The sequence below is a fragment of the Pinus tabuliformis genome, chromosome 1_2 (genome assembly GCF_031772625.1).
Source record: "Pinus tabuliformis cultivar Carrire ecotype Pingquan chromosome 1_2, CPIR1, whole genome shotgun sequence".
NCBI classification, from domain to species: Eukaryota; Viridiplantae; Streptophyta; class Pinopsida; order Pinales; family Pinaceae; genus Pinus; species Pinus tabuliformis.
This window is the reverse complement of record NC_142298.1, coordinates 323751108-323762909: the sequence shown is the minus strand read 5'-3', so window position 1 is coordinate 323762909 and position 11802 is coordinate 323751108. Positions and strand designations below refer to the sequence as shown.

Sequence of the window (11802 nt, the reverse complement as noted above, 5' to 3'; positions counted from 1 at the left end):
AGGAGGTGTGCTGAGGGCGGCCAGCACAACTGCTACCTCCCTTTCACGAATGTCAGCTTTCTTCTCCTTGGGTTTCACTTTTTCGGGGCTTCCTGTAGAAGACCCTGTTTTAGTCAATTTCGGGCTTCCTGTAGAAAACCCTTTTTCAGCAATTTTCGGGCTTCCTGTAGAAGCCGGTTTCGACTTTCCTGTAGAAGCCGGTTTCGGCTTTCCTGTAGAAACAGGTGTCGCCGCCTTGGTTTGCTTTGCTGCATGAGTTTTGCCTTTTGACTTGGTTGCGGTCGTTGTCGAGGCACTCTTGCTGATGTAGACCTTCTCAGCCTTGTCCACTCTGCCTTGCAACCTTTTCTCTCTTGCTGACAAGATGGGTGTGTCATCTTTCTCCTTGTCATCCTTTTTCTCTTGTTTCTTTTCTTGCTTTTTCTTCTGCTCTGTGGACGGGGTCTTTTGGCCCTTTTCTTTCTTTACTACGGGCACTGACTCTTTCTCCTCACTGCTAGATGAACCGAGCTCTTCGGTTAGCATCTTTATGTCCCCGTCCTTTGTCAAATTTCTGAAGGCTTCCCATGAGAGAGGAACCTTGTATGTGTGGAGCGCATCCTCCACAAGGAGTTTGATCAGTCCATGGTGGGCTACCTGGTCTGGTATGCCTTCTTTCAACTTGGTTGCACACTCAATCAGAGACTGTAGTAGAAAGTAAGGGAGACTAAGCTTGTTTTCTACAGGTAGATCCATCTGGTGCCGCAATTCAGTGAGTAACCGAAAGTGGTACCCGTATACAATGCTAAAACGGCCTTCACAGGTGATGTACTTCATAATTTGCAGGCTCACTTCATTCCATGGTGGCAGTAAACTGGTTCTACGAACCCCATTTTTGTCTTCTGAGAATTCCTCCTCTGGTGGAAAGAACTCTTTCTTAGCTTGTTGGCTCAATTTCCTTTCTTCTTTATCCCATGGTAATCCCATTGGGAGCTCCGTAACTCAGCTGATGAATTGTGGGGTGAGTTTGAGGCTCAGACCCCTGAAGGTAACGGTGGCCAGCGTTTTAGATTTCGGCCTCAGAGCTTGCAAAAACTCTTCTGCCACTTCGTCGTCATAGCCCTGCAATTTGTCACAGAAGGATATCCATTGTGCTCGTGTGAAGAACTCCACCACCTCAGGATTTTCCCTTAACTTCGTTGAATCAGTGGGCTCCCTTCTGATGAACCCACCCGGTATGGTGAAAACTGCTGTGTTAGCTGGAGGTGGCAAATGGGGATGAAATTCGGTCTACTGGGACAGAGCGTAGGATTACGCCTCTGTCATGCACATAATTCACAAAGCTTACCCCCTGAGAACCTTTAACACAGCCAACTACACTGACATCCTGTAGGACGACAGTTCATGCATGGCAGACAACAATTGCAACAATTTTCTACGACCAGACTGTAGACGACGATTCTGCCACCTTCAAAAACCAATTGCATGGAGAGTTCAGGCTTACCTTTTTAATCCACCACCTTTTGACGTGAGGAACCCGACTTCCTGTAGGAACAGCTTTCCTGTAGGAGCAGTGCGCGATTTCCGGGGGAGACTGCAGTGGGTCTGCGCTCTTGGTGTTGCTTCACAGGCGTTCTGATGGCCAAAGACTCGGAGTATCGAACTGCAGAGGGATCCGGATGATCACTCGAGTCGCAAACGGTGAATGATAAATGCATGGGGGTGATAATCTAGCCGATTAGATTTGAATCGGCGGAATCCGTGGCGCGGGGGTGAGCTGTCCCTGCCGGACCGTTGGGCGACGTCACACCATCATTCTTCTGCAAGTTCCCTTACTGCCGCATCATTCCCCGCAGATCCGCCGCCACCATTCTCGTTAGAACTCGTTTCTCCCCGAGTGGACGGTTCTCACGTGTCCACTGCCCGTTTTTTCCACGGCCACCATTCACACATCCGGCTCGACCAGCTGACTGGTCGACGTGGCCAATCGATTGACCATACAACCGCTCAACCCATCCATTTCACACTTTGCAAACATTTTCAAAGTAAAATTCATGCAATTCGTCGGAAGAAAGGGTCGAGACACTTACCTGTGCGGCCGCAACACGATTGTTCAGGCTCTTGGACGACGATGAGTGGATTTATTTGCTGCTGGTGGATTTGCACAGGCCCGGAGGTTCGTATTCACAGGTCGCTGACGATGGATTTGAGGCTTCAGCTGCATGCGCCCGCGTTTTCCTTGTATATGGTGTGCACTCTAGCGGGCTTAACTGTTACGGGACTCCTACAGGATGTCCTGTAACAGTTTCTTCCTCCTCGGGTGCATGCTGCACGACGAAGGCAATGGCCCCACGATCACGCTCACAGAGCTCATGGATGGCTGGGATGGATATGGTATGACATCTCAGTGTTTTTTCATCTCAAAAATTGCTTTTCTCTTGATAACTCAATGATCTGCTTTGATGGTGCAGGTAACTTCATTGCATGTCGACAGGGATGGTAGAAAGAGGTGACAGCAATGTATAAGGGTGCCAACAGTAGCTTGCATGCGTCCAAACCGACCCTTGGTCGTTAGATCTCCTCATAAAATGAATTCTGGCCCGTCCCGAACTTCTACAGGAAGTTTCCTGTAGAAATACAGAACTTCCTGTAGAAAGGTTGCGTTTCCTGTAGAAAGTCTGCACCTTCCTGTAGAAAGTCTGCATCTTCCTGTAGAAGACTCAAGCCATGATGAAATTGTGCACATACCTTGGAGGAAATGAGTATTCTTGGAGGAGGTGCTGGTGAGGTCCCTTGGCAGCATGATAAGGATCTTTGGCTTTGCATTAAGAGTCCTCCTCACCTTCATAGAACACCTGCAATCTGCATGCATTTTCACATTATAAACTTGCTGTCCCTATCTTTTTGCTGATTGTCTTCTTTTCTCTTTTCTCTTTTCTCTTTTCTTTTTGTCTCTTTTTTCTTTTTTTTTCTTTTTTTTTTTGAAAAATAGCAGGGGCGCCTTAATGAGGTTTTCACCCTTGCCATCTGCCTTAAGCGCCTCAGAGAGGTTTTCACTCAAGGATCTTTTTTAAATCTCTTTTTTTTTTTTTTTGAAAGACAATAGGGGCGCCTCAATGAGGTTTTCACCCCTACCACCTGCCTTGGGAGCCTCAGAAAGGTTTTCACCCAAGGATCTTTATTATTTATTATTATTATTATTATTATTATTATTATTATTATTTAAATCTTTCAGGGTATGCCCAAAGCAGAGGCAGAACCCTTCTCTATGACCAACACTGATTTCTCCATAGTTTTGATGAACTCTTGTCTTGAGAGAGGCTTCCTGTAGATCTTCAAGCGATGCCCATTGACAAGCATGGGGATGGCTTCCTCATAAATGGTTTGAATAAGAACAGATCCATTGTCATGGCATTTTTCCACTGCATATGGTCCTAGCCATCTGGTTCTCAGCTTCCCCTTGAAATCTTTGTATCTGGAGTCATACAACAAGGCCCAATCTCCTGGCTGGAATTGCTTGTCATGGAGATGTTGGTCATGCCACACCTTTCTCTGAAGTTGAACCACTTCTGAGTGAAGGAGGGCCTGCATCCGGTGCTCGTCCAGTCCATTCAGCTGCAATAACCTTTCTTGTTGTGCATGGCTGAGATCTAGATCTAGCTGAGCTGCCATCCTCAAAGTGTTGTATTCAAACTCAATGGACAGCAAAGCTTTCTTCCCATAGACCAGCTCATAAGGTGTGAAGCCGGTGGTGGTCTTCCAGGTGGTGTTGTAAGCCCAAGTGGCCTCAACCAGGCGATCTGCCCAATCTTTCCTACTGCTGCTCACCACCTTAGTCAAAATCCCTTCCAATGCTCTGTTGGTGACTTCCACTTGCCCATTTGCCTGTGGATGATAGGGGGTGGAAGTCCTATGCTTGATTTTGTGGTGAGCTAGCAGGTCTTCAATCAAGTTGGATGTGAACTGGCTCCCTTGATCGGTGACCAGCTCTCTTGGGTAGCCAAATTTGTAGAAGATGTTTTCTCTTAAGAACTCGGCCACCTTCTCTTCTGTTGCTGCCTTGATTGCTTTAGTCTCTGCCCACTTTGTCAGGTAGTCAGTGCACACAATGATGTAAGACCTTTGCCTCAAAGGAGGGTTGATTAGACCCACAAAATCCATACCCCACTTCTCAAATGGCTCAAGAGTCACTTGAGGTTGGAGAGGCATCTCATCCCTTGGAGTCGGTTTCCCCATTCTTTGGCATCGGTCACATTGGCTGATATATCTTCTGACATCTTGATGAAGTGTGGGCCAATAGTAGCCTGCCTGCAGGATTTTGAAGGCAGTCCTCTTTGCTGCAAAATGTCCTCCACAAGGCCCATCATGACAGGTGAGGAGGATATCAAAGACTTCCTCCTCCCTTACACAACGCCTTAAGATCTGATCAGGGCCAAGCTTGAACAGATTGCCCCCGATCCAAGTAAATGAGGCACTTTTTCTGATGATTCTGCTCTTCTCTCTTGAAGATAGGTGCGGAGAGAACTATGCTGAAACAAGGTAGTTTGCTATATCAGCAAACCATGGAGAGAGTACTGAGATAGCAAACAGATGTTCATCGGGCATCTGGTCATCCACTGTTCCATCCTCATCTGCAGACAAATCCAATCTAGATAAAAAGTCAGCAACAACATTTTCTTTACCTGGTTTGTCAACAATGGTCAAATCAAACTCCTGCAATAAAAGTAACCATCTAATAATACGAGCATTCACATCTGGTTTATTCATTAAATATCTAATTGCAGCATGATCCGTATGTACAAAGGTTTGATAGCCAGTGATATAATGTCGGAACTTGTTCAGTGCATGGACCACAGCCAAGAATTCTTTCTCGGTTACAGTGTAATTCAGTTCGGCTTTGGACAAGTTTTTGCTAACAAAGTAAATGGCATATGGAAGTTTCTGTTCAACTTGTCCTAAAGTTGCCCCTATGGCTTTGTTCGAGGCATCAGTGTGGATGTGGAAAGGTAGGGCCCAGTTTGGGCCTCTCAAGATTGGGGCTGACACCAACTTGTCCTGTAATTCATTCAAATCCCTCTGACAATCGTCAGTCCATTTAAACTCCACATCTTTTGCCAACAGACCAAACAATGGCGAGGCTAACTTGCTGAAGTCTTTAATGAATCTCCGGTAATACCCTGCTAATCCTAAGAAACTCCGGACATCCCTTACCTTTTGGGGAGGTGGAACCTTCTTGATGAGAGCAATTTTGTTAGGATCCACTTGTAACCCTTGGCAAGAAATGGTATGGCCTAGCACAGTCCCTTCAGTCATCAGGAATTCACATTTTTCAGGACTAAGGGACAGGTTCATCTCAATGCATTTGGTTAGGACCTTTCCTAGATTGGACAATGCTTCCTGGAAGTTGGACCCATAAGGAGTGAAGTCATCCATATAGATTTCCACCGCATCATGGACCAGCGCCGAGAAGATGCTCAAGACAGCTCTCTGGAAGGTAGCAGGAGCATTGCATAGCCCAAAGGGAAGAACTCGGTAGGCAAAGGTACCCCAAGGACAAGTGAAGGTGGTATTATCTTGGTCTTCCGGGCTGATTTGGATTTGGTTATACCCGTTAAACCCATCCAGGAAAGAGAAAAACTTCTTTCCTGCCAGTCCATCCAACACTTGATCTATGAAAGGTAGAGGGAAATGGTTTTTCTTGGTAGCTTTGTTCAGATCTCGGTAGTCCACACAGATTCTCCACTTCCCATTTTTCTTGGGAACCAACACCAGAGGGGACAGCCATTCACTATCTGAGATGGGGTAAATGAATCCGGCATCCAACAGTTTTTGCAATTCTTCCTTGACAATGTCCTTAAGGGCTGGATTCATTCTCCTCTGAGGTTGCCTAACCAGTTTACAGCCCTCTTTGATGTATATGTGATGGGTACAGACCGAGGGATGGACTCCTTTCATCTCCTTATAGCTCCAAGCAAAAGCATCTAGGTGACTGGCCAACAGGCTACACAACTCCTTTTCCTGGGAAGGAGATAGGGAGGAGCTGATCTTTAACGTTCTCTCAGGGCCGAACTCCACATTCTTGACTCTGGGAGTGACAGGGTTGGTGGTACAAAGGTCCACTAAGGTGCTGTCTTGGGCGTCCTCCACCAATTTCTCTAAGGATAGTGCACTGGAAGATGGATTCTGGATCAAAGTCTCAATCAAGTCATCCTCGGTTGGGGGGTCTCTTCTAGTGGTATCTAGGGTGCACAAAGGTGCTGAGTACACCTCATCCTCTTCTCCTTCCTCCAACCACAGTGGTAAGTCATGCTCTAAGGAGGGTTGGGCAGGAGGATATAGGACTAGCTGCTTGGACATAGGACCGTTTTTGATGGTCATGTTTCCTGCACGGCAACTGATGTAAGCATCTGCAGTGGCTAACCAAGGCCTTCCCAAAATGAGAGGATATCCAGTAAGCTTTGCTTTGGGTTGCAGAACCAAGAAATCTGCAGGGTATTCCCAAGAGTCAACAGAGACCAAGACATCCTCCACAATCCCTTCGGGAGTCACAGTGGAGCGATCTGCTAGTTGCAGTACTGTCGAGGTCTTCCTCAAGGAACCCTGAAGATTGAGTTTGAGCATGGTATCCCTGGTCATCACATTAATGGCAGCCCCCAGATCAATCAAGGTGTGAGGTATGATGGTGCCATTGATGTGGACATCTACTACAGGACTCCCAGGATCTAGGTACTTTGGGCAGATGACTTGTCCTAACATAAGGTCAGACAGTTGTCCTAAGACATTGATGGTTGAAGCATCTCTCTTTCGCCTGCCTGGGTGTTTAAAACACTTTTCCTTAACCAGTTTGTTCTATATTGGCACATCCTTGATGGCTTGGAGAAGTGGTATTTTCACACACAACTGCTTGAGCTCTCCCAGAAGCTCATCCTCCTCTGGGTTGGGTTGTGTGGTGGCTGTTAGTCTCTTAGGAAAGGGTGGAATAGCCTTTGGTTCACTTTCATGTTTGTCCTCCTCGTCCTCTGGGGGAGGAGGTTGGCGATCCGGAAGAGTCTTTCCAGATCGAAGATTGATCTCCTGGATCTCCACAGCATAGGTAGGGCATGAGTTTTCCCCAGTGTATACCTGCTGGGCCTGTTTGTTGTTGGGGTTCGGGTTCGGTTGAGCAGGCATTTGAGGTTGCCTTGGAGGAGCAGGAGGTAATGGTTGAGGTTGAACTGGTGGAGGAGGCAAAATGGCGGGAGGAGTGTTGTACTGGGGCCTCCACCCCGACTGAGGTGCATTCCACTGAGGCTGTGGCTGGGCATGTGAATGATATGAATGAGTAGTGGGTTGAGTAGGGTACTGAGGTGGATAAGACCATGGAGGAGGCATAGACCAGGAAGGATGAGTAGGGGGACCCCAGGAAGGCATAGGAGTCGATTGGTTGGGGCTGTAATAAGCTTGAGGTGCCCCTTGCATCCCCTGCTGGTAAGGTCTAGGTCCTTGTGGCCTCCTTTGGTTGAGGTAATAGAGAGGTTCAGTGGGAGCTTCTGTCCCTTGGTACATAGCTTTAAGTCCAGGTAAGGTTGGGCATTGATTTGTGGGATGGTCCTCCTCACAAACGAAGCACACTTCAACCGAATGCAATGGGCATTCGTTCTTAGGGTGTCTCCTTGTACATCTAGGGCAGAAGATAGCCAAGGCCCTCTCAGCTTCTTCCTTCTTCTGCTGGATCCTGAATGTGTCCAGTTGCATGGCAATGGTCTGTCTCACCTCACTCTTAAGATCTTCTAATTGATTCACAAACTCATGCTTGGAGAAAGGAATACCAGCTAAGAGAGGGTTTCCTCTACCTCGTTTCCGAGCTGCCCTAGAGTGGTTTTTGAACACAGTCTTGATGTCCTCATAAGGCAGCTGGTAAATATCTCCCCCAGCTAACATGTGAAGGGTATCTAAAAGGTCTTCAGGGACTCCTCGGAGCAGGACCAACTTGAGGGATTCAGGGTCAAGTGTGCACCTGGCCCGCTTATAGCTAAGTTGGAACCTCTCCTCATAATCCTCTAAGGACTCATCATTTCCCATGGTCATCCGAAAGATTTCTCCCTTGGTTTCCTTGGACCTACAGTAGTCCCGGTACTTGGTATTGAAAGCTTGCTGCATCTTAGCCCAAGTGGTGATACTATTCCCAGGTAAGCCCATGAACCAGCGTAATGCTGCATCCTTAAGAGTTGAAGGGAAGAGTTTCAGCTTCTGCTCATCTTCAGTATAGTCATAGGTTCTACAAAGGACATCAAACTCAAACAGGAAGGTATCAGGGTCTTCAGTAGTCAGTCCATGGAAGTGAGGCAGAGCAGAGGGGCTAATGTTTTTCATTTTCATGTCTCCATTGGTCTCTCGGATGGGGAAGGCACCTTCTATTCTCTCATCTTCTCTTCTATTGTCAGCCATAGGTTCAGATGGGATGGTCTCTAATTCTTCTTCTACTATAGGATCTTCGTATATCTCAGGAGGTTCACCTATAGGTTCTTCTGGATCACTGTCACCGAAGAAGAGAGAAGGGTGACTTAGTGATGTGGTGGGGGTGTTGGGTAGGAATTTGCCTGTTTTATCTCGGTTCCTACGAGGCATGAAATGGAAATACTTTTTGATTGCTTTTGTTTTTTCTCTTTGGTACCTGCAAAACTGAAACAGATTGATCTACAACTAACTATCTTACTGAAATAAAAATGCAGAATTGAAATGAAAGCAGGAAAGGACTAATCTACTTTGCTCAAATGGAATTGCAGGAATGGAAATGCTAGTCTACGCTTGCAGAATTGAAAGGCTAATCTATGCTTGCAAAATTGAAATTGCGGAATTGAAATGCTAATCTATGAAAGCAGGAAATGTCTATGCTACTTTTGCAGAATGGAAATGAAATAAACTACTTGGCAGAAGGCAAGAGTAAGAAAATAGAAGAAAAGCAACAATTACTAATACTCTGACGCTTCCCCGGCAACGGCGCCAAAAAGGTGGTGGGCTCCAGTATTGTAGCAATAATGCTACAACTCCTGGAGCTTCCTTCTCTAATTTTATCAACCCGGTAGTTCGTAACAAACTTGGAAGCGACGGTGCTGTATGCACAAGTACTAGCTCTTGTCGCAGCTGTCACTTGGTCAGCTGGCACAAGTCCGCTAGGGCTCAAGCCAACTTCTATATGTTCTCAGAAGAAGCTTTCTAAATGATGAACGAAGGCTATCTCAAAGGAAATTAACCTACTTTGCAAGAATGAACTGAAAGCCAACCAAACATGGAAACCCTAGTAAACCCTAATCTGACTAGCTTAATCTTTATGATGCAATGGTGGGAATGCAACTTCTAGAAATGATGCCATTACTTCTAGTGAGATGAGATGCATGAATTTAAACTACTTCCATTGAAGAGAACACGTTTTTGGTATTTTTGCTCAAGTGGGTGGAGTTATTATGATTGTGCTTCTTACTGGGTCTTGACTGTGCAGGGGTAGCTAGAAAGGGAGGAAGGCTTGGGAACAGTCAGGAGGACTCTGAGAGGTTCCAGGGGATCCCTCACATCATTCCACAGAAGTCCACAACGTTCAGGTGCTTGGCAACCGTGTTTGCAGGCTTCTACAGGATGTCTGCAGGGGATCCTACAGGAAACTCGGGATTTCTACAGGAAGTCTGCTAACTTCTACAGGATGTTCTACAGTCGGAGTTTTGGGTGATGGAGGAGTGAAGGAGCTGTATGGATGGATGGGTAAGATGAAAGAGGAGCTTGAGATGGCCTATGGACAGAGAGATGAGATGGAGAGAGAGTGGATAGAGCTGGTTGGTCGATAGAAGGGTGGAGTAGTGGAAGGTCAAAAAGATTGAGCAACGTGGACAGTAGAAGGCAAATGAGCTGAACAGAGGATGAGTAGGTGGCTTAGGCACGGTTCAGAAGGATAAGAATACGATGAAGTGGTGCTGCACAATGTAAATGAAACAAATCACCCTTATCTTGCATGTGATACGAAAGTTCACCAACCTATTCTAACTGTTTTATTAGGAATCAAAGAACAGCAATGTAAGTTGAAGGGAATTTGTGCATGATGCTGAACCAAAGAGTCATAACTCAAGATATAATCGCATGGACAATTCTTCAATCGAAAACATTACATCAATACTTGCATGCATATGTTAAAACAGTGTTTTTGGCAGTTGGCACGGTCTACACTTCCGGTCCCCAAACAGAGGTGAAAGTGAGCATGCATTCAACCTTTTTGAACTCAACGTAACTTCAATCTCCCTACGCTAATTCTGAACTACTGAAACAACTGCATTCATGAAACTAACCTACATAACCAAACCGAAACAGTCAACGCAGCAAACTGTATTTTTCAAGTGCATGTAAAGGAAAGAAATGTTATGATCAAAGAAAGACAAGTAATAATACAAAGAAAAGGAGGTCTATTTCTCTCAGGTTGGGCCCTAACCTGAGAGCTATAGCTCCCCTAAGAACTCAGAATCGAATCCAAATCTGCCTGCCTTTTATTAAAAGATCATAATCATGAGTCTAACAACATGCCAAAATTGGCTTACAAAGAGCAAAAACAGAGCTACAGCTCGTAATCCAAAATCTATATCAAAAGTTCAAGAGTCTCATCGAAGGCTACAGCCTCAATATTTATACATGATGAGGGCCAAGCTGGCCTCCTCAATTAGTGGAGCTTGGCTGTCCAACTAAAAGTAAACTGTTGTTCCTGTAGAATCCGTTGGCTGCCTTCTAGCTCGGTGGTGATAGCTGTTGGAGCTCGGAGTTGGGGTGGAGATCACGAGGGAGGTCATTCAAGGCTGTGGACAACCTCCCTATAAACCCGCAATGCCACCTTGGCTGTCTCCTTGTCTTCATTTGCGTGGTCTTTGCTCCATTTAATGTCAAAAAACCTGAAATCATCATGTATTAGCCACATAGGCATAATGACTGCCCTTCTTCCTACAAATAACACGAATATACTAAGAAATGATGCATAAGTGATAAAAAATGAAGGGTTGAGCAAGGTAAGTAGGCCAAATGAGCCCAAATTGTTACCAAAATTTGGGGCTCATCACAGAGGCCTGGTGAGGACCTTTGCCATTAGAGCCTCCTGGCTTTTGTGTCTTGTGAGAAGTTTTGGAGCGCTTGACTTGATTCCAGCCGTCCTCCTTCCCCTGCAAAACCTCGTTGTTGGACGGGCAGCCTCTAGTGAAGTGGCCATAGACATGGCATTTCCGGCATTTGAAGGGCAGCTGCTCATAGTCCAGTTTCTGCACATGCGTCCAGCTTCCGACATTGATTTTGATGGCCTCTGGCAGCCCCACCTCTAGATCTACTTCTACGCAGATTCTGGCACAGTCATATTGGTCCTTATTGTTTGCTCGATCTATGAATTTCCCAAGGGCATTTCCAATGTGCATCAAAGAGTCCCAATTCCAGCAATGAACTGGGAGATTTGGGAGCCTAACCCACACCGGGACTGCTTTGGGCACGTCCACTGCTGGATCAAAGTCCGAAGTCCATTTATTTAGGTACAAACCCTGAGGGCCCATGAAGTAGGGGCCGTTTTGGAAGATCAGATCTTTGTCATCCTTTGAAGAGAATTCGAAGAGGAAGAATCCTCTCCCCAGAAAATAAGAGGTAACACTTTCTTTGATCAACAACGCCCAGTTTCTGTTGACCCAACTCTCAGTGGTTTTGGGGGATGGCCATAGCCGAGTGAACTAGCCGATGAGAGCTCACTCGTCCAAAGATAATGCAACCTGGATCGGGGTTTCTGGGGGAAGGGAGATCTCAGGTATATCATCCAATTTTTTTACGAATTTCGCA

At 46.1% G+C, this 11802-nt stretch overlaps 1 protein-coding gene across 1 annotated transcript; it reads right to left on the bottom strand.

Moving 5' to 3' along the window:
- Positions 1-11024: 11024 nt before the first annotated feature.
- LOC149205684 (uncharacterized) lies at positions 11025-11525 on the bottom strand. Its single transcript, XM_089397476.1, has one exon. It carries the CDS (start codon positions 11523-11525, stop codon positions 11025-11027), a length of 501 nt encoding a protein of 166 aa, XP_089253602.1.
- Positions 11526-11802: the final 277 nt, after the last annotated feature.